At 40.3% G+C, this 21,792-nt stretch overlaps 3 protein-coding genes across 8 annotated transcripts in view; 2 read left to right on the plus strand and 1 right to left on the minus strand.

Moving 5' to 3' along the window:
* Window positions 1–40: 40 nt before the first annotated feature.
* si:dkey-103i16.6 (uncharacterized protein LOC557125 homolog) lies at window positions 41–10,858 on the minus strand. 5 transcript variants are annotated; one of them, XM_054777146.1, is made up of 9 exons: window positions 10,671–10,858; window positions 4,592–4,667; window positions 2,289–2,499; window positions 2,020–2,208; window positions 1,700–1,932; window positions 1,256–1,356; window positions 1,033–1,194; window positions 423–635; window positions 41–359 (listed from the first exon to the last, which is right to left on the minus strand). In XM_054777146.1, the coding sequence occupies exons 3-9, from the start codon at window positions 2,489–2,491 to the stop codon at window positions 237–239; spliced, it is 1,224 nt and encodes a 407-aa protein (XP_054633121.1). In that variant the 5' UTR covers window positions 2,492–2,499; window positions 4,592–4,667; window positions 10,671–10,858; the 3' UTR covers window positions 41–236. The 5 variants fall into 5 exon arrangements, with proteins under 5 accessions (XP_054633121.1, XP_054633123.1, XP_054633119.1 ...); XM_054777148.1 differs by lacking the exon at window positions 4,592–4,667 and having other exon boundaries at window positions 2,289–2,483; XM_054777144.1 differs by lacking the exon at window positions 4,592–4,667 and having other exon boundaries at window positions 41–356.
* A 541-nt stretch (window positions 10,859–11,399) lies between these two features.
* On the plus strand, window positions 11,400–17,883 carry tmem263 (transmembrane protein 263). Its single transcript, XM_054775717.1, has 3 exons — window positions 11,400–11,567; window positions 14,300–14,368; window positions 16,948–17,883. Exons 2-3 carry the CDS (start codon window positions 14,302–14,304, stop codon window positions 17,244–17,246), a joined length of 366 nt encoding a protein of 121 aa, XP_054631692.1. The 5' UTR covers window positions 11,400–11,567; window positions 14,300–14,301; the 3' UTR covers window positions 17,247–17,883.
* Window positions 17,884–18,022: 139 nt separating this feature from the next.
* The window catches only part of LOC129181056 (uncharacterized), a 50,786-nt gene continuing 47,016 nt past the window's right edge, over window positions 18,023–21,792 (plus strand). Inside the window, exons 1-2 of one of the 2 annotated variants that reach the window (XM_054775714.1) lie at window positions 18,023–18,190; window positions 20,840–21,135. The gene's annotated coding sequence lies outside the window, so the exon portion shown is untranslated. The remainder of the gene's footprint in view (window positions 18,191–20,839; window positions 21,136–21,792) is intronic. The other variant, XM_054775713.1, reaches the window with a different exon arrangement.

A 21,792-nucleotide genomic window follows, 5' to 3' on the forward strand; every position in this document is an offset into this window, starting at 1 on the left:
GTCCATTTGGGCTGATTATGCAACAAACACCTTGTAGACATAACAAGCTTTATTAAATAGTGTTTAAAATACAGTGCTTATACAGAGAGAACAGCTTTATATGGAGTGATCACTGCCTTTTTGTCAGATAAGTGCTTAAAATAGTGGACTTATTTTTCATTTGTACACATGAACATTACAAACAGATGAGGAAAGAAGATTTAAGATCGGTATGCATGTCTCAAACCTCTCGGCTGTTAGTTGCTAGCGCCGGATGACGCTGAGCATTTGCTGTCCGTCTCAGAGTCCGATTCCTCGCTGCCACTAATGCCAGTTCTTCTCCTAGACGGGATGGTGCTAACCATTGTTGGGATGAACTGCTGAGAGAAACACAATCACATCAGTCAATGGTCTATTTTAGAGGGAGTTCAAATGGAGCTCACCTCTTGTTCCTGACTCTTCATCAGCTCTTCTATGTCATCGTTCCATCCCAGCATTTCCGCAAATCTCCGTATCGTGTTCTCTAGGTCGCCCAGTTCCATGTGGTCCCCCCTCCGCAGCGGGACCCTTTCAAACTGACCTACAGCGTGTCGGTTGAGGAGGAGACGGGGCACCGTGGAGCGCACCGTATTCACCAAGCTGGCAAAAGGCTCGATCTGAAGCACAATTAGTGATTTAATAATTGGATGGTGGCGCTCATAGTTTTAAACATCCATCCATCCATCTTCTATGCTGCTTATCCTCACTAGGGTCGCCGGTATGCTGGAGCCCATCCCAGCTGACTTCAGGCGAGAGGTGGGGTACACCCTGGACTGGTCGCCAGCCAATCGCAGGGCACATATAGACAAACAACCATTCACTCTCACATTCATACCTATGGACAATTTAGAGTCGCCAATTAACCTAACATGCATGTTTTTGGAATGTGGGAGGAAACCGGAGTATCCAGAGAAAACCCACGCACACACGGGGAGAACATGCAAACTTCACACAGAAATGCCCAACAGAAATTCGAACCCAGATGTTCCCGATCTCTCATATTAAACAGAGCACCTGTAAAGATGTTCCCATGATGATGAGCAGGTCCGCTTTGGGGAAGTCTTGCGTGTGGAGGAAGTACTTTTGAGGAAGGTCTTCGCCAAAAAACACGACGTCGGGTTTGACTGTTGCGGTGCAGAAGGTGCATGTGGGGACTTTGCCGCTCATGATGGCGTGCTGAGAGACAAAAAGATGTTAAAGTTGCGGATATAAAAATGTGAGTGATGGCAGAGTGTACCTTTGCGTCCTCTGACGGGTAAGGCGTGTAGCACAAGTGGCAGGAAGCGGTGGCAAAACTGCCATGAGCTTCGACAAGTTTGTCATCTGGAATTCCGCACACTGGGGAGAACACAGAGAACCATTATTCTTAAACGATGCCAGTGAGCTGACCTTTGACTATACAGTAACACACTATCTACAGTGGCAAAATGAATGTACTTGCTTGCTGCCTAGATGGGTTGCCCTCAGGCTCCATTGGTTTTGAGACTGACTGATGTTTTTTGTCAGAATTTCTTTTGGTTAGATTTTAAAGAATATTTGAAAATTCATGATTGATACAAAAATAACGCTGTTACTAGCAATGACTGATCATTAATTTTCCATGATGGACTCACCGATGAGCTGTACTGGGTCAAATCCCCCTCTTAGTGTTGATTGTGACTTAAAAGCTTATGTCATTCACCTTTCTCCAGGCCGTCGATGTTCTGTGTGTACATTCGCAGCAGCAGGCCTTTGTGGTGCAGCATGCGGATGAAGTAGTGTATGTAGTTGGGCTTGTGGCTGCCGGGATAGAGCGCCTTGGCCAGGGAGAAGAAAGGATGCGGGTCGTTGGAGAAGTAGTCGATGTTGAAAATGGCTTCTGGATACGGAATATTGTAGGCATCCAGGTTGTCATACAGGCCTGTTCCTGGAGTTCTGAGAGGCGCAAACAACATCTTATAAGAGGATGGTCTCTTCTGTGGCTATTTAGAAGTAAAGTTAGGAGGTAAAAGAAACACTAACCTGAAGTCGGGAATCCCGCTGGCGGTGCTGATTCCGGCTCCAGCTACCACTACCACATTCTTACAGTGGCCCAGCTTCATCAGCTGGGCCACTGAGGCCAGACCCCTGCGGGATTTGGTGGCAGAGGGGCCATTCGGAGCTGATTTTGGCTGGGAGGCTGCAGGGCTTGCTTTGGACTGCTTTGCTTCACTGGTGAGGGGGCCACGAGACAACACGTGAGCAGTTTTCCACGATAATTGAGTATGTGGCGGAATTGAATGTTTCCTCACCTTGCAAGCCCACCTTCCTGCCCTCTCACTCTCACGCTCTTCTGGCTGAGGTCCTGGTACAGTGCCACGTCCGGCTGCTTCCTTTGCTTTTCCAGCCCAGAATCCTGGCACTGAGAGGGCTGTGCACTGCTGGAGCTGCGTGTTAGTCGAGTGACGGCCGGCCACTGGGATCGTTTGTCCGCGCTGGACTTGGACCTGTTCATCCCAGCACCTCAAGATATGAGGAAAGTACAACATTACTTAAAAACAAAAAAAATTTCATTAAAAATGTGCACTTTTTGGCTTCTTTCTGTTCCCTTAAACTTCTTAGCATGCTAATTCCTCCCTCTCCACCTTCACATTCCCATATTTAGAAAGCCGTTGGGAGTGGAATCATCTATTCTGTGCTCTGTGAAATGCTTTAAAGCCGCCAACTGTTGAACAAAAGCTAATGGCTGCAATATATTTAGTAGACCCCCACCCCTCTACCCCCCTCCCAAGACCACCTTTACCCATTCCTCACTTCTCAGAAGCTATGCTAATACAGTCCACAGCTGTGGCAGCTTTACTGTTCAGGGAAAAGCAGAGAGGTTAGCTGAGGGGCGGAGGTGTGTGTGTGTGTGTGTGGAGGTGTGTGTGTGTGTGTATGTGTGTGTGTGTGGGGGGGGGGGGGGGCATTTGTGACAACAAAAAAAAAAGAGGACCAAGATTGACCATGTGTCAACAAACCCAGCTGGAGGACAGAAAAAGAGGATGCCCCCCACCCCTCACTCTCTCTCTGTAGAGATGAATGATACAGAGGAGGGATACAATAAAGAGGGAGCAGAGGAAAGGAGGGGACCCGGCTTTTTCAAAACGAATGCAGGCGGGGAGGAATGAGATTGATCAGTGAAGAAGCAAACAAAAGGACATAAAACATGGCTGCTTCAGCGATAACCCCTTAGCACGTCTTCTCCAGTAGCACCTATCGCCCTCTGGGGGCCAGGACAAGATTATACAGTTACAGTTCTATCTTTTTTTTCACCTGAACTGTTGCAGTTATACCATTAAGTATAATAGTGGCCAGGGAGCATTTATTTACTCAACTGCAGAAAGTACCAGTCATGTAAAAAAAAAAAGTGGAACATCCCCCGCCCCCATCATACACAGTACAGTGGAACCTCTGTTAGCATCCGCCCCGTTAGGGTGTTTTTCGGAAATTTACGCCACAATTTTACCCCGGATTGCATGCAGTTAGCGTACAATGTTGTGCGAGTCTTATGGTGTTGTTTATACACTGTGTGAGTCCAACTGTGTTGTTTATGTATTTTTTTAATCTCCTTTGTTAGCATTGGTATTACTACGCAATACGTACCGGAAACACAATCAGTTCTGCGCATACGCGAAACCTACGTCACGTCCTCCTTTAGCACATTTTTACAACAGCGCTTCTGTGACATCATGTGCTGTGGTTATTTTTATTTTTTTTTTAAATGTATGAACATAAATGGTCAATAACCATACTTCATATATGTAATATATTGGGGGGTTATTTTATTAGTGACGCTTACTAAAAGACTTTGTCAGCATGCAGATGTTTTTATCGTTTTATGACGTCCACCAAGACTGAACTACGTAAAAACGTACGCAATGCACGCAGTGCAGACGTAAACGTCATCCGGTTATGTGTAACATACATGAATAAAACCCAAAATGCGGTGATATTTCAATGGAAAGAACTATAAGCAGAGTGCAATGATGGATTAATCCACAGGATTCAGAGTTTTTTTTCTAAACGGAGAAATACCATCCATCCAAACATATCTTCCTAGCAAATTCTTTTGTGTCTCTTTTCAGTGGCGAAAAAAAACAAACTTGAAAAAATTAAGATACAGAACCAATAAAAGACGGCTTATAAATTATCCACTTGCAGCATGGATATAATATATGAAACAAAAGACCAATTATGTTGGAATTTCTCAAATCGTCAATGTTTTTGGGAGTTGGTGGGGCGATTTATATTGCTGCCGTAAAATAGATCGACAGATGGCGTAGATTATACATGCCTAACGTGACTGCCGAAAAATAGGTCGACGTGTACGTAGACGGGTACTGTACGTGCGTAGAACCAATTTAATTTATTGCGTAGGGACAATCCTATTAGCTAGCTAAACAAAATGCCAACGTGAACAGGAAATTACATCACCCGACTGATGTCATCAGCGGTTGACACTCAAAATGTTAACACAAAACACGTTTTTTATAGTTTTACATGCATAAAACAATTCTGAATGCATATACATGACCAATGAAAGGGCTAAATAAACAATTAAGGTTACTTTTACCTTCATTGAAGATGCTCCCAAAGACACCATGTGGCAGCGAGATCAACCCCCACCACCTTCCTGCTTCCAGTCATGTCTTCAATGAAGGTAAACATAACAATAAATGTTAATTTATCCCTTTAATTCATCATTTATATGTATTTATATGCATTCCAAATTGTTTTATGCATGTAAAACCTAATTGTAAAACAATAAAAATGTGTTTTGTGTTAACATTTTTGGCTTTCTGTAATGGGTTAATTGGCTTTACATGATTTTTTATGGGAAAAATTGGTTTGATTAACGTCTGTTTCGGTTAGAGTTGGATCTTCAGGAATGAATGAATGACGCTAACCAAGGTTCCACTGTATAACATTTGTGGTCCCCCCTATGAGTTGTGTTGAAAATGCTTGGTAGGACATGCTAGCATACAATGGAACTGCAACTGGAAAACACATACCCTCAGTTTTAGAATCATTCCACAAATGATCAATGACTTCTAGACAATTAGTCCTGCCCGTTCCCCTTCAAAAGGCACCTCGCTTGATGGCAGCCATGTTTTTCAACTGTCGTGCTCAAATTTTACACACGTGCTCGTCAGTCCCCGAAAGGTGAGTACCAGATTTTGTGTTTTTTTGTGAGCTAAACGCCAAAAAGTTGCAGCAGGTGTTTTGTAGGGCGCATTGAGCGTCTTGAAGACATTTCAAGTTGGTCCGACTTACGGGGTCAAACTTGAGTATAATAACAGCGTCACCATGTGGTGCACTTTTCAGAGAAATAATAGCGTAGGCAACATGGGGTGCTCGTTTTGACAAATGTTCACCTTTTTGAGTGCAGCAGTTCAGGAGTAGAAGACCTGGTTTACATGAACAAATACATTCAGTATGTCAGGTATGGGTAAAGCTGAGACACGCGGCCGATTGATCGATGGAGAAAACCCATTTTCATCTAAAAAGGCACTCATATCTTCTTGTTTTTATTTAAAATGCAATATCCCCCCCCCCCCCGTTCTTTTTGGAGCACATCCTAAAAGAGCTATTAAAAGACAGCAGGACGCCGAGGTCATCTTTTGTCCGGGACTCCCCTCACTCAGACACTGATGCTGAGTACAGGCGATAAATCAGCTGCCTGCTTGGTTATTAAGGTGAAAAGAGGAGAGGTCATCAACTCACATCTTTCTTCATTTTTTAAAAGGATATCGCTGCACGCTTGGCTCTAGTAGAGCACCTGTGGCTGGGAAGTCAAAACGCTGGCGAGAGAAGGCCAAATAGTGTTAGAAATGCTCTTACCATCCTTCTAATGAGAAAAGATTCCTTGTATAAATGACAAAAGGCTTTAAAAAGGATTTGAGTGAGCACCCCTCCACCCTTGTTTGGCCTTTCACACAGTTTGCTCTAACAGCTCTTCACAGTGGAGAAGTCAGGGTCCGATGTGCCACCAAAGCACTGGACCACCAGCAGTGTGGAGCTGCACTGATATCATTAGGAGCTGACCTGCAACACTGGGCACACTTCAGAGCTCACCGACAAACACCCCCTTCCTCGGGGGGGGGGGAGTAATTCTCTTACCATTTGTGCGGGATGTCTCAAACAATAATAGAGTAGCACGCAAGTAAAGTTGGTGTACTTCTCTTAGAAAAACAATGGGTGGTACAACTAGATGGCAAGGTACATTCAATCCAAAATAATAAAGCACATTAGAGTTGTACCAATTCAAACAAAACCACTACAAAAGAAATTGTACTGCATGATAAAACAATGGAGTTTAATATATATAAAAACCCATCTAAATTACAAATTACAAATTACAAATAGTAGAAAGGACACGTACGACCAAATACAAATTAATGGAACGGATATTGAAAAAGTGGAAGAATATAAATTCCTTGGGGTTATAATAGATGAAAAAATGAGTTGGAAATCTCATATTAAATATATACAGCAAAAGGTGGCGAGAAATATCTCTATATTGAATAAAGCAAAATATCTTCTTGATCAAAAATCACTCCACACTCTGTACTGTTCCTTAGTATTACCATATTTAATGTATTGTGTGGAGATATGGGGAAATAATTACAAAAGCAATCTTCACTCACTCACTGTACTGCAAAAAAGATCTGTGAGGATCATTCATAATGCCAAGTATAGAGAACATACAAACCCTTTATTTTTAAAATCACAGATATTAAAATTCGCAGATTTAGTACACTTTCAAACCGCTAGAATAATGTATAAAGTTAATAATAACTCGTTACCCAAAAATCTAATCAAGTATTTCTCAATCAGAGAGGAGAAATATGATCTTAGAGGAAAATTAAACCTAAAACATTTATATGCGAGAACAACGCTGAAAACCCACAGCATTTCCGTGTGTGGAATTAAATTATGGAACGGATTGAGTAAAGAACTCAAACAATGTACAGAGATGAGCAAATTCAAAAAACAATACAAGCAGTTGATGTTTGCTAAATACAAGGCAGAAGAGTCCTGATTGTTCTGTCAGGTTTGTTATTTTATTTTATTTATTTATTTTTTTATTTTCTATTTTATTTTATTTTATTTTATTTTTTATTTATTTAATTAAATTTTATTTGTTATTTATTTATTTCTATTTATTTATTTATTTTTTTTTTATAATTTTCTTTGTTGTGTTTAAAAAAAAAAAAAAAAAAAAGCTTTGTTCTTATTTATTTATTTATTTATTTAGTATTGTCATCATATTATCATTATTATGAATGTTCTCTCTTTTTTTGGGGGGACGGTTATCTCACCGTTATCTATTATGTGTTATCCTGACTATCACTGAAAACATGACATGGAATCCAGGAAGTGAACTACATGTACTGTACTAGATGTAGAATGGATGGGGGGTAGGATTAAATAAGCTTTGCTTCTTCCTACTCCTTTTGGACATGTGGAACTGTCAAAGAATGATTCACGAGATGTATTCCATTGTAACCTTCATGTTCAAATAAACTAAACCAAACCAAACCAAACCAAATTGAGGTGATGTTTCCACTAAGGAACATTCCCATTCCTGTCACCAGATCATCCTCCTGGGGGTGCTTGTCCTCAGCGTTTAACCCCCTCCACTTATTTTGTTCCCCCCTACCCAAAATAAGGGATGGCAACAGGCTGCTTGGTCACCATGGAAACCTCTTCATCATTTGGCTGGAGAGGCAACAGCTCAATGTTGTGTCTCCCCACCTGCTCGCTAATGACACATCGCTGTGTGTAGTGCCTTTGTGCGGCCCCCTCCTTTGACACACAAAGCCCGCTCGTGCTAATTTGTGTTAGTATATTGTCTGGTCTTGCCGAGGGGAAGGAGGGCAGCTAATGACTCTTGTCCCTTGTTATTCCTCTGAGGACGTTCCTTCTTCTCAGTCCAACTAAAACATCCTTAGAAGAGAGGCCGGTTACTGTTTTTTCTTTTAAATGAATACAAAGTCCGTAAAACAATAAGAAGGCCTTGAGATACGGTCTCTTTTCAGATCATAAAATGCTGATATATTTACCTTAAAATTGCCTTAAAAAAGAAACATTTGGTCACCACATTATACAGTGGTGTGAAAAAGTGTTTCATTAGTCAATAACACAACTGAACACAAAATGCAGCTTTTAAATGAAACTTATTATTAAGGGAGAAAAAATTTCAAACTTACATGGCCCTGTGTGAAAAAGTGATTACTGCCCCCCCCCCCAAAAAAACATAACTGTGGTTTATCACACCTGAGTTCCATTTCTCCAGCCACACCCAGGCCTGATTACTGCTACACCTGTTCTCAATTAAAAAATCACTTAAATAGGTCAAAAGTAACGCCGCATTTCAGAAAAAGAACATCATACCAACAGTAAAATATGGTGGTGGTAGTGTTACGGTCTGGGGCTGTTTTCCTGCTCCAGGACCTGGAAGATGTGATAAATGGAACCATAAATTCTGCTGTCTACCAAAAAATCCTGATGGAGAATGTCCGGCCATGTGTTTGTGACCTCAAGATGAAACCAACTTGAGTTCTGCAGCAGGACAATGATCCAAAACACACCTCTGAATGGCTGAAGGAAAAACAAAATGAAGACTTTGGAGTGGCCTAGTCAAAGTCCTGACCTGAATCCTATTGAGATGCTGTGGCATGACCTTAAAAAGGCTCTTCATGCTGGAAAACCCTCCAATGTGGTTGAATTACAACAATTTCAAAATTTCATTTAAAAAAAACAGCATTTTGTGTTCAGTTGTGTTGTCATTGATTAATTATTTAAGTGTGACAAACATGCAAAAAAATCAAATCAAGAAGGGAGCAAACACATTTCACACCACTGTATATAAAATATAGAAAGTAAATAATAGGTGAATTTGATAAATGTTTTAATATATATTAAAGTACGTGTATGTATGTCCTTTTTTTTAGATTTTTTTTTTGACAATATAAGTAAACTTCAGACCGTCAGTGTCAAAGTTTGGGAACAAACCTACAGTACCTGTGAAGTGAAACCATTATAGAAAATAAGCTGTTCATAATTACACCATCATCATTTTCCATCACTATTTCTGTATATTTTAAATATTTAGTTCTACTCAGTCTAATTTTATACAATAACATACATTTTTTATTCCTAATGACCAAATAAAGCTTTCTTGGGTATCAGAGGTTAGACTGCCCTCTGCTGTAATCAACAAGTCCTTACAAGTTGATGATACACTTGGAGACGTGCCTGTTTTCTTTCAATTCACTTACTAACACACAAACAACCAAACACACTGAAAGAAAGTAAAACTATCCAGCAAATGGTTATCATTTTATTTCTAACAGTGTCGATATTTAGCTCCGTTTTATGTCCCGTCATGTTGAACATCACACGACACCCTTTAAATGACCCTCAATGACTAATATTGACTCTTTTACGCCTAACAAGAAATAAATGCAGATTGTTGCCTTCATTTTGTACTTATCTGAGGTGTCAGCTAAGTGACGCTTAGCTGTGGTGATAAAGGGGGTATTCTGCGATAGTGGCTCAACCAAGCCAGGCTTTGTGCTCAAGATGCGGCTCAGCAAAACAAATTCCCCCAACAGAAGTAAACGGTACCGTAGCGGTGGTTATCAGCTAACTTGGTCGGTTGTCGCTTTGTCAGTGCGCGTTCACATGAAACGGGGCGTTTGATGTCATATTATTCTACTCAAAAAAGTAGCCCGGCTGGTGTATTTTACAAAAAAATTGTAAGTAATTAATTTTTATGGAGCGTTATGAGGAGTTCCAAAAAGATTATGACTGCTAAAAGCAACACTGTCGCTGCTTATAGACCGAGAGAGGACGCTGACAGAATAATGCTGAGCGTGTAATGAGCAAGTTAACACTCATTTATCAACGCTCAACATTGCAAACTTCGACATTTTAACACTTATCCATTTAAAAAATAAATAAATTGGAGCAACAAATGTTTTAAAATCTTGAAATTCTTATTGTTGTGTCTCGTTCTGGCCACTAGATGGCAGTGTTGACGTGTTTTGTGGACTTTTTTTTATTTTTTTTCTTATAATTTTTTCCTAATTATAAACACTTGTTTTCTTCCAGTTGATTGACGCCTCAGAGTGCTTATTCCTCAAGCAAATATTGTAATATAAGAAGACTAACGCACTGCTGTGACATTTACGTCTGCTAACATTGGTCTAATTATTATATTGCATTTTATTCCTGGTGCTCGTGTGAGCATATCTAGCGTATTCCCATGTCTGAAAATACATCTCGCTTATAAATGGATGATATCATCAGGGACTGCTTTTTTTCCAATGTTTTCTCCTCCATGTCCCCTCCGGGGCTACAGAGTTTCTAAATAAATGGTTACGCCATCTACGAATTAACTAAACTGTGAAACAGTGGCACTTTAATAGCCGATGTTAAGATGAAAGCCTGGACTTAACGTGGCCGGGACCAGGTTATGAATTTAGCCTAAGTTACCATGGTGATACAGCTGCTTTAAAAGAGAGCTACTTTTGCTGAACAGATAAGTCCGGCTTTCCAATCAACACAGCTCGCTAACCCACTAAACTCGCTTCGCATAATACCCCCAAATTCAGAACAAAACCACTCAAACACGATCGAGGTACCTGTTGTCTCCACAGAGTTGAGCTTTTGACGAAACAAACAACAGACGGCGACGACGTGTTGATCAGGATGGAAAAATGTGTAAAACAAAATGTACATTAAAAGGATCCAGAATTACGTATAAAAAGTAAAGAGCAAATGGCTGTCATTATCTTGCTGCTTCCGGACACGAATGAAGCCATTACAAACACAGGCGGGAAAACCGGGGGTTTGTGTCACGTGATGTAGTGCTTCCGATTCGTAGCCGGAAGTGAAGATAAAGCCATTACGCATAGAGAGGTACATGTTTAAACACAGGATAACATCGACTAGTGTTTTTGCTTAGCCTTACTCCCAAACTAAAGTACAGCAAAAAAGATGAGGACATTTATAAACAAGGGGTCACGTGGTATTACACCCCTCCAATTCCTAACCGAAAATGAGGGTAGCAAAACAAAATAACATTAAACATTCTGCAGGTTACATTTCAACAACAAACACAAAAATCTGATCGATTCATCAAATAGAGACGATTTTATATTCAAACCGATCACAATAAGAGCATGTCATTTCCGTTTGTGACAAAGATTGGCAAATCATAAAGACGTCCACTCCGAATTTTTTTCACCAACTTCTTCTTCTTTCTTCAGCTATCAACACATAAAATATAATTGCTTATGTAAATATTGTTTTGTGTGTGTGCGTGTTTTTGTGTTTGTGTTTTTGTTAGTCAGTCGTGGGGGGAGGGGGAGGGGTGGAGACATATCTCGTCCCCATAGAAAAAGAACATCAACTGACGGAGGCAAAATTTTGGCCGGCTGCATCAATTGACGCCGACTTATTATTATTTTTATTTCAACGTTATTTATTGCACTACCCAGCACATCTCATCATTCTTCCTCGTAACTGTAAAAAATAAGGTAAGCAGCCATATTGTCTCAACTTAGTTCACGCGCAGGATGTCAGCCATAACAACTGCTGACATTAACATTAGCGTTGTACTTTTTCTTCTTTTATAATAGAAGAAAACATGGCCGCAACTCTTGTTGCTAGTGGTACACAAAGTTGACTAAACAGCATTAAATAAATGTATTCATCGAATTTGGGGCTCGAGGAGGCTTATCTTACAGTGTAGTGGCGTGTAACATCGAACATTATTAGTTCCTAAAGGTACTAGATAACCACAGATGATTATTATCTTGATATTCAATTAAAGTACACAGAATGTAAAAAAAAAAAAAAAAAGCTAGCTAGCATAAAAGTTAGTTAGAATTTGACTGCTTTGCTAGCATAAGTTGCTTACTAGTGGGGCTCCCTCGCGCACTTATTAACTCACTGTTATGCTCACATACAAAATAACAAGTAATGTTCTGCAGTATTTTAGTTTAATTAACTTGTGTGTCCACGCCTCGGTGTGAACAGGTCTTCCGAGTTTTTTTGACTCAGCAACAGCACACCCCAAAGCAAACACTACTTCTGTTGGAAACTCCTTCAGTAACCGTCCAAAAACCTACTGCACACTGCCTGCATAACCTGCACAATCTAAAGAGATCCAACACAAGTTGAGTCTTGCAAATTGTCCTGCAATAGTACAGTAATGCAGTTTTGATTGACAGAGGTAATTGTTGAACAGTAGATGCACTATAGGTGGTATGACACTTGCCTGCATCATAGTCTTTAACAGTGGCATTTTAACAATAGCAATTTGGCATGAAATGGCCATGTTAAAAAGATGGTTTGATAAAAAAAGATTATCCTTGAATTGAAGTAAAACTAAAATAATGCTATTTGGTAATAGCAGAAAGGACACGTACGATACAAATAGAGGCAGTGGACATTGAAAGGGTGAACGAAAATAAATTTCTGGGGATCATAATAGATGAAAAAATGAGCTGGAAATCTCACATCAAAAATGTACAGCATAAGGTGGCAAGAAATACTTCAATATTGAATAAAGAAAAATTTGTTCTTGATCAAAAATACTCCACACTCTTTACTGTTCTCTGGTATTACCATATCTAACTTATTGTGTGGCGATATGAGATAATAACTATAAAAGCAATCTTCACTCGCTAAACATACTGCAAAAAATATCAGTGAGGACAATTCATAATGGAGTGTATAGAGAACATACAAATCGCTTAATTTTTAAAACCACAAATCTTAAAATGAGCTGATTTAGTACATTTCAAACCGCTAAAATAATGCATAAAGTTAACAATAACCTGCTACCCAAAAATGTTGTATAGTACTTCTATACAAGAGAGGAGAAATATGATCTTAGGGAAAAACTAAACTTGAAACACTTACATGCGAGAAAAACGCTAAAAACCCACAGCATTTCAGTATGCGGAATTAAATTATGGAACGGCTTGAGTAAGGAACTCAAACAATGCACCACGATAAGCGAATTCAAAAAACAATACAAGCAGTTGATGTTTGCAAAATACAAGGAAGAAGAGTCTTGAACTTATTTTGTTATGCTTGTCTGTATTTATTATTATGTATTTATTATTATACTGATTATTATATTAATTGTGACAAAAATCTTAATAATTACATCATCATATTGTTACATTACCTTATCATTACTCCATGTAATAGAAAATCACATATGGAATACAGGAAGTGAATAAAATGTACTGCACAAGATGTGGAACGGATGGGTAGGATTAAATAAGCTTTGCTTCTTCCTACTCCTTTTGGACATGTGGAACTGAATTGAATTGAATTATGTGACGTATTCCATTGTAACTTGCATGCATGTTCAAATAAGATTAAACCATAAACCATTGAAATAACCGTAGTGCATATCTAGTGTAAAAGCAGATAGAAAAGACACACCCCGAGTTGTCTGGCGAGAACACATGGCCCTTAGTGGAGGCACCAGCAAGCTCCAACACATGTCTGAAAGTCCCCCTCGAGCCAGTTTTCTTTTAGCTGCGCTCACGGTTGAGCATCAAAGAGTGGCATCCATGGTGTTTGTGTGAGTGTAAATGTTATCGTTGTACAATGATAGCCTTGTTTTGCAGCACCGTGAAAATACTGTTTGGCAAATTGGTTAGGATGAAATCAACAGCGCCTCTGCTGTCTGCAGCCAAGTAGTGCAGTGCATTTTTCCCTCAACGGCATGTATGTACAGTATGTATGTACTTTATTTATCCCACAGCGGGGAAATTTACTTGTTACAGCAGCAAGTAAGCAAGATACGCAAGTAAAGAGTACAGTGTAAAGAATACATATTGACTACAACATGGTTCAGGTGGTGCAGGTGTTGTAGAGCCTGACAGCGGTCGGTATGAAGGACGTGCGGAACCTCTCCTTCTTACACCGTGGGTGTAACAGTCTGCTGCTGAAGGAGCTGCCCAGGGAAACAACAGTATCATGTAGCGGGTGAGAGGTGTTGTCCAAGATGGATGCATCGAGACATCATTAACAACCCCACTGAACTCTCAGCGATTGATTGTCATGCCTGTCGCCAGATCCGATACTTTTGTCTATGCGGCGTATAAAACATATAAACTAACCAACTAATGCCTTCTATTTGGACACAGAAATGCATAAAATGTGTCTGCAACTGTTGGCTTTTTAATTACTGTACATGTATATGTAAATGTACATTCAGTAATTGTCTCACTTATTTTCTCTACAGAGATGAGTCAGGCGGAGCAGGTGCTCGAGGGCACACCTGCTAACCTTAGTGACGAACCAGTCGATTCAGGTCAGTGAAACCATTTTTTGTTTTTTTGGTCTTGAATGCTTAATGCTTAATTTTGAGCCATATTTTAAGATTAATGCAAGTCACAATTTGGACACTATTTTGACCTGTTCACTGTGAGGTGTATTCACTTGTATTGCCAACTATTTAGACAATAATGACAGAGTAGTTGTACGTTATAGTAGTGGGGGCCACATTTTTACTCCTGGCTTTAAGGATCTACAGTACACCAAAAACTCAAGTCAAAGATCCTCTATATGACAGATGCATTCTGTTGTTTTTAAGGACCTACTTGCAAAAACGCAAATCAAAGATCCTCTACATGACAGGAGTACTCTGCTTTTTTAAGGACCTTCACCAAAGATGCTAATTAAAGAATCTTAGTACTGTATGTCATATACTGTAGTGCAGGAGCATTTTGCTGTTTTGAAGGACTCACTCCAAAAATGCCATTTAAAGATCCTCTGTATGACTAGAGGAGTTACTACAAAAATGTCATTTAAAGATCCTATACATCAGGGGTCCCCAACCACCGTTGGTGGGGCCAAACTGGGCTGCGGAAAACCTTCAGGCCTAATGATTAAAAAAAAAAAAAAAAAAAAAAACACTTAAAAAAATAAATTGGTAAATAACTAAATCAAATTTTATATATATGAATATCAATTTTGAAAATATGGTCTATTATTTTATTTAAAAAAAATACAGTTAGAAAAGTTTTTGCATGTTTATGTTGTTTGTTGTGAGCGGCTTTGATCGATGGTCCTTGTACCAACATTTATTCTAAACTTAAGAAAGGGTTTCAAACGGAGCAGGGAAGAAAGAAAGTCAGTAGCCAAAAACGTACTACTTCCACACGGAATAGAGGAGAACTTCTTTTCACTCTATCATGTCGGATATGCCATGGCTGATGGTAATGTAATGAAATGTAATGTCTCATCAGTGTTTTGTGTCTTCACTGACGCCAGTGGACAGAATACTACATATCACTTGTATTTCAATAGTTTTTGACTAATAATGGGCCATAGTCAACCATGAAACAGCAATCATTTATTAATTCATTCATTTTTGCAAGCTGTGATGGGGTGAGGGAGTGATATTCAAACCACGATGTAGTGAGGGATGACTGTACTGCTGCTTTTCAGGACCTTCAGCAAAACTCTAATCAAAGATCCTATACTGTATATGACAGGAGCATTCTGCTGTTTTAAAGACCTTCACAAAGACTTGAATCAAAGATCCTCAATACTGTATGACAGGAGCGCACAAATGGTTTTTAAGCCCCTACTTCAGAAAACACTAGTAAAAGATCTCCTGTATGACAGGCGCCCTCTGCTGTTATTAAGGACCTACTACAAATACGCTAGTCAAAGAACCTCTATGTGGCAAGGTCTATTTTCAAGGACCTGATGCAAAAATGCTCGTCAAAGATGCTCCGTATGACAGGAGCCAAGGGCGTAACTTTGAGTCGGCCATTGGGGGGTTAAAATCTTTGCTAGTTTATTTATTGAATCGTTTACTTTTTTAAAAGGAGTCAGGGTAATTTGGCGTGCCTGTATTAGAAATGCACTGTGATACTTTCACTGTGATTAGGCTGTGCCTCCTTCGTCATTTCCTTCTCTTTGGTCACCTGTTTGGCAATATTATTTTCTTGATGCTGATATAAAATGGTAACAGCCTGATTAAAAATGGCAAGTGACATCAAGTCACTTGAGTGACATGAAGTCGCTCTACACTTCTCTCCCCTTCGCTGTCACTGTCACCCACTGCGTCAGGACTGGTACGTAACGTCACTTGAAGGAGTGTCTGTCATCACCGTGGTTACCACTCCGACCGCAGCAGAAACTCCGCTGCATTTAAAATTTAGAAATGCCTGGTTAAATGTAGCTTCTGTGTAGGCTATCACGTTACTTGATCAGTAAAAGACCTTCACTACGATCACTTCAATACGATCACTCAACTGAAAAATGTAGTTAAACTAGTAACGCCGCTACCGGATGATTAAACGTGCTACTGTTTTGCTGGCAAATGATATAAATAAAGAAAATCAACGAGATATTAATGCAACATAATGCATATTTTTATTAAATTGGAATGATGTGGTTATACAGTATTCGGGGGGTTATATTGGCTGGATATGATTTTTGCGGGGGTCATGACCCCCCGTACCCCCATGCAAAATATGCGCTTCACAGGAGCGCTATGCTATATGCAGTATATATTTTTTTTAATTAAAAAATGCTAGGCAGAGATCCAGGGCTACTAAATCTCCTTGTTGCCAAAATCTAATCATTGATCCCCCTACATGACACAAACATGCTGCTGTTTTTAAGAACTTACTCCAAAAACCCATTTAAAAATCCTCTGTAAGACAGGAGCCCTCTGATATTTTTAAGGACCTACTACAAACACGTGTCAAAGATCCTCTATAAGAGTGCTCTGCTTTTTTTAAGGACCTACTGCAAAAATGTAAGTATTTGTAGTGCAGGCTACCAGTTGTATAGGCCTGCTTTAGGACAGAGGGTTCCTAACAGGCATTTTACGGTACATATAAGTTACATGTCACATTTATTGGTTCCCCCCAGACATCCTCAAAGACCACCCACAGACTCAGACGAGCATGTTGGGCAAATTGGCGGGAGGCTTGTACGGCGCCACCAAGGGGGCTTTAGGAGCGACCGTGAACAGTGTGACGTGGATTGGAGGAAAGAGCCTGGACATCACCAAGACGGCCGTCAGCTCAGTGGCCGCCGTGCCTGCGGCAGGCGTAGGTCTGGTCAAGGGAGGAGTGTGCGCCGTAGCCGGCGGTGTGACGGCCGTCGGTTCTGCCGTGGTCAGCAAAGTTCCAATGGGAGGAGGCAAAAAGAAGGACAAGTCCGACTGAGGGGAAGAGGAGAGGGAATTTGCACCAACGATGTGTTGGCCACGCTCTGTTCGCTCAGACGCAGCAACAGTAGGCAAACAACACAAGACTCAATGTTTTGTTGTGGGTTCTGTGCTTTGTGTACCCACTTTTTTTCATTATATTGATGTTTTTGTAAACTGCAAAATATAAGCTAGGAAAGGCTTATTTGTTGTGAGAGGAAAACACCTTTCTTTTCACCAATGGCGTGAATTGGTCCAAATAAAAATATCCGTGTCTATTTTGATCACAAGGATTGTTTTCACTGCAAACTACACCAGCAAACCTGAATTACATGCACTTGAATATCACCAGCTCGACAATCAATCTGTCACGAGTGATCATCAATTATTAACCAGGTCAGGTTTTTGCTCACTAAATATATTTTTCACGCAAGATGTTTCTGTCCACGTAAGCACCCCCAGTGGTCTGAATAGGTGACCAATAGGCATCAATAGCAGCATTGATTGATGTGTCTGTTAATATCAAATATATCAATGGAGTCAGATTTCAAATCAAAATGTGAGTCAAAAGATTTGACTCCCAGAACTGAATACACTCATCCATTTTGTTTATACTCTTATGCAATAAGATGAATGCACTCTTTGGCATTGCACCATTCCTTGGTATTTTGAATGATAACTGTAATGTTGACAAACTTAATAAATTGTCAAATCCAAGTGTTTTGTGTAATGCAGTGGTACTATTTCCATGCTTTTATTCTCATTACAGAAAATTTTGAGACTGTCGGGGTGTAACGGGGATCGTTGTAACAGAGGGATGGTTGTAACGCTGTTGGCCTGACCAATCAGAAACGAGCTGATGTCGTCAATACAATATACCCACTTACAATTTGAGCTCACTGGTGAAGCCTAATGCCTCTGATTTGAAATTGTCTCTTCTGGAACCAAAAAACGATTTTTCAGGTAAGAAAGTAAAAAAAATTCATCACAAATATTTTTTGTTTAGTGTTCATTGTGTTGTAGATACAGCTGTTTCACTTATATAAGCTCAAGTAGTAGTTTCTCTAGTTTGATGTGTTGCATTAGTGCTAGCTTTGATGCTAAATGCTAAAAGCGGTTAGCTTTTTAATGGCTGCCTGGCATGGGGAGGGTTGTAACTGTTTTTAAAAAGTGTTACAACCGTCCCCATATGTTGCCATTTTGATTCCCCAGACAATGACAATGTGTGCATTGTGTGATTGGAGCACTATGATAACTCAAGGCCAAGGGAAGTGTGCATCAGATGTCAGCACTGTAAATTTTGGGCCCATGAAGCCTGCACCCCAGGCAACATTTGCCACAACTGCCTATCTAGTTAAACATATGTATTATGCCTTAGGCAGTTTGCTTACTAAGGGCTTTTGCACCTTAAAAACACACTGTTCAAAAGACCTTTGTTTATTGTTCAATAGACAGTCCATTGCCTTTTAGTACTTTCTAAGTACTAAGCACTGTTCACAGTAAGGACTGTTCAAAAATGGTTTGTTGATTGTTCCACAGATCTCCAAGTGTTCAAATGCTTTTCACATCAAAGGGATAGTTAAGATTTTTTGACCTGAAGTTGTATGACATCCCCATCAGCAGTTTACTATCAACAGTGACTTCTTCCCCCCGCCCACTTGGTTCCACGTGTCCAGTTCTGGTTGGATTTACGTGACGAGGAACGTACTTCCGCTTAGTCCGCTCGCATCTTGTTCTGCAACGGAGCGCCGCGGCTTTCTTGTTTATGTGTGTGTTCCACAGCAGAAGAAGATGCGAGCATTGAAATTAATTTCATTGAAATTAATTTATACTTTGTATTTATTATATATATATATTTAAATTATATATTTTATATATATATATATACACTTATATAATATATTTTTATATATTTTATTTATTATATATACAGTATATATTTTTAAAGCTGTTTTTACCACTGTCGCAACGGGGATCTAAATTTACCAATGTGATGGGACACCTCTTTATAATAGCACACCCTTTGTTTTTCCTTTCACGAGGAACGCAGGAGGGTGACAGACAGCTTCATATATTCCTCGTATTGGAGTTTGTGCCAAGTTTTAAGGTGGTGCAAAAAGATTTTTTTACTCTCTGAATTCAAAGTACCTCCGCATTACTGAGCTACCACTTATTCCTTGCTGACTACCTCAGACGCTGTCGCCAAGCTTTGACCTCTAGCGCCAAGTTGCTAGAGGTTGCGAGATGGTGTCATTGTCTGATTTGCATAGAATTTGCATCCGATGTTGTAAAATGCTGTCTCTCCTACGGGGTTATGTTTTTTTCTGACAGCAAAAAACATAACCCCGTAGGAGAGACAAAAAAAAGGGAGTAAAAACACCTTAATTACCTTTTAGAAGTACAAATAAACGAGATTATTTGTTTGTTAATTTGTTTGTTTGTTTGTTAATTTAAAATTGGCCATAATTTCATCAAAATAAAATCATTGCAATATTTTTATCTCGGCCAGTGCCTCTCAAACTTTTCCCATCAAACACTGGCAATTTTGAACTTTTGAAAATGAGCACAATTGAACAGCGAATAACAGATTATGCTGTGTTTATTCTGTTAACATGACTTTTCTGGTGATTATATGTAATAACAACTGAGCAACTGGAGAACACAGCAATACAGTAGCCTTATCAATTACTTACTTTTACTCGAAGAATTGTAAAATAATCCACTTAATTTTACCACTTCAGCCAATAAGGAACTTGCATTTACTGAAAATAAAATAATTCACACTGTTACTGTTGCACTCATTATTGCACGTTCCTTAAAAGAAAAGTAAAATATACGTATATTATTTCATATTTAGTTTTTTGTTATTTAAATTTTTTATTTGAGAATGTTGTTTATTGGAGAATTACCTACCAGCAGTTGTTTATGTTTCATTTTAAAAACCTTTAAAGCCGTTTACACAACAGCCAAGTTTTATGTTCCCTTTCTGTCAACATCAAAGTTTTGTGTTAGTGGGGTTCTCTTGAGCGTTTTACAGTAACAGTATACAGTCGTATACTGGCCGCACGGTGGTCTAGTGGTTAGCATGTGGGCCACACAGTAACAGTCTGTTACGGTTCGATTCTCCCTTGGGCATTTCTGTGTGGAGCTTGCATGTTCTCCCCGTGCGTGGCTTTTCTCCGGGTACTCCAGTTTCCTCCCACATTCCAATTGGCGACTCTAAATTGTCCATAGGTATGAATGTGAGTGTGAATGGTTGTTTGTCTATATGTGCCCTACGATTGGCTGGCGACCAGTCCAGGGTGTACCCCGCCTGTCGCCCGAAAACAGCTCCAGCATGCCCCCGCGACCCTAATGAGGAGAAGCGGCATAGAAAATGGATGAATGGAGTATACAGTCGTCTCTTCTTTCCGGTTCAAGTATTGCATCCTCACTCTATTGCATTTTTTCACAAATGTATGAATTAATAAACAATGGCTGTTTTGTAGTTGACTATGGACTGTTATTAGTAAAAAAATGCATTTTTAAGCAAATTGTACATATTCTTGGCATCTTCTTCTTTTCAAACACAAAAATGGCCAAACATCCATCCATTTTCTTCCACTTACCCAGGTCCAGGTCGCGGGGGAAGCAGTCTCAGTAGGGAAGCCCAAACTTCCTGGTCTTGGGCCACCTCTTCCAGTTCCACCGGGAGGACACCAAGGCCTTCCCAGGCCAGCTGTGAGATATAATGCTTCCAGCATGTCCTAGGTCCGCCCGGCTGGGCATGCCCGCAACATCTCACCAGGGAGGCGTCTGGGATGTATAGATGCCCGAGCCGCCTCAACTGGCTTTTGTCAATGTGAAGGAGCAGCGGCTCTACTCTGAGCCCCTTCCGGATGACCGAACTCCTCACCCTATTTCTGAGGGTGAGTCCAGCCACCCCTCGGAGGAAACACATTTCAACCGCTTGTATCCGTGCTCTCATTTTTTCGGGCACGACCCAAAGCTCATGACCATAGGTGAGGGTGGGAACATAAACTGACCAGTAAATTAGAGCTTTGCCTTCTGGCTCAGCTCTCTCTTCACCATGTGGGTCCGGTACAGCGACCGCATTATTGCACACGCTGCACCGATCAGCCTGTCGACCTCCAACCTTCCCTCACTCTTGAACAAGACCCCGGGATGCTTGCACTCCTCCACCAAGGGAAAGACCTCGCTCCCAATACAAAGAGTGCAAGCCACCCTTTTCCTACTGAGAACAATGGCCTCGGATTTGGGGGTGTTGAGTCTCATCCCAGAAGCTTCACACTCAGCTGCAAACCGCCCCAGTAAACGCTGAAGGGCACAGCCTGATGAAGCCATCAGGACCACATTGTCTGCGAATAGCAGAGACGAGATCCTAAGGCCCCCCAAACTGGACTTCCTTGACCCCTTGGCTGTGTCTAGAAATTCTGTCCATAAAAATCATGAACAGAATCTGTGACAAAGGGCAGCCTTGGCGGAGGCCGACGTTCACCGGGCACAAACTTAACTTACTATTGGCAAAGCAAACCAGGCTCCTGCTCCGGTTGTTCAAGTACCTA

Source organism: Dunckerocampus dactyliophorus, chromosome 5 (assembly GCF_027744805.1).
Source record: "Dunckerocampus dactyliophorus isolate RoL2022-P2 chromosome 5, RoL_Ddac_1.1, whole genome shotgun sequence".
Taxonomy (NCBI): Eukaryota; Metazoa; Chordata; class Actinopteri; order Syngnathiformes; family Syngnathidae; genus Dunckerocampus; species Dunckerocampus dactyliophorus.

Bases quoted from the DNA above. Each gene is read 5' to 3' on its own strand.
- si:dkey-103i16.6 (XM_054777143.1), bottom strand. From the start codon at position 10,767: ATGTACATTTTGTTTTACACATTTTTCCATCCTGATCAACACGTCGTC. The intron at 2,209-2,288 runs GTGAGGAAACAT...CCCCCTCACCAG, and splicing joins CAGGAAGGTGGGCTTGCAAG to TGAAGCAAAGCAGTCCAAAG. The intron at 1,357-1,699 runs GTGAATGACATA...TGTTCTCCCCAG, and splicing joins CATCGACGGCCTGGAGAAAG to TGTGCGGAATTCCAGATGAC.
- tmem263 (XM_054775717.1), top strand. From the start codon at position 14,302: ATGAGTCAGGCGGAGCAGGTGCTCGAGGGCACACCTGCTAACCTTAGT. The intron at 14,369-16,947 runs GTCAGTGAAACC...GGTTCCCCCCAG, and splicing joins TGACGAACCAGTCGATTCAG to ACATCCTCAAAGACCACCCA.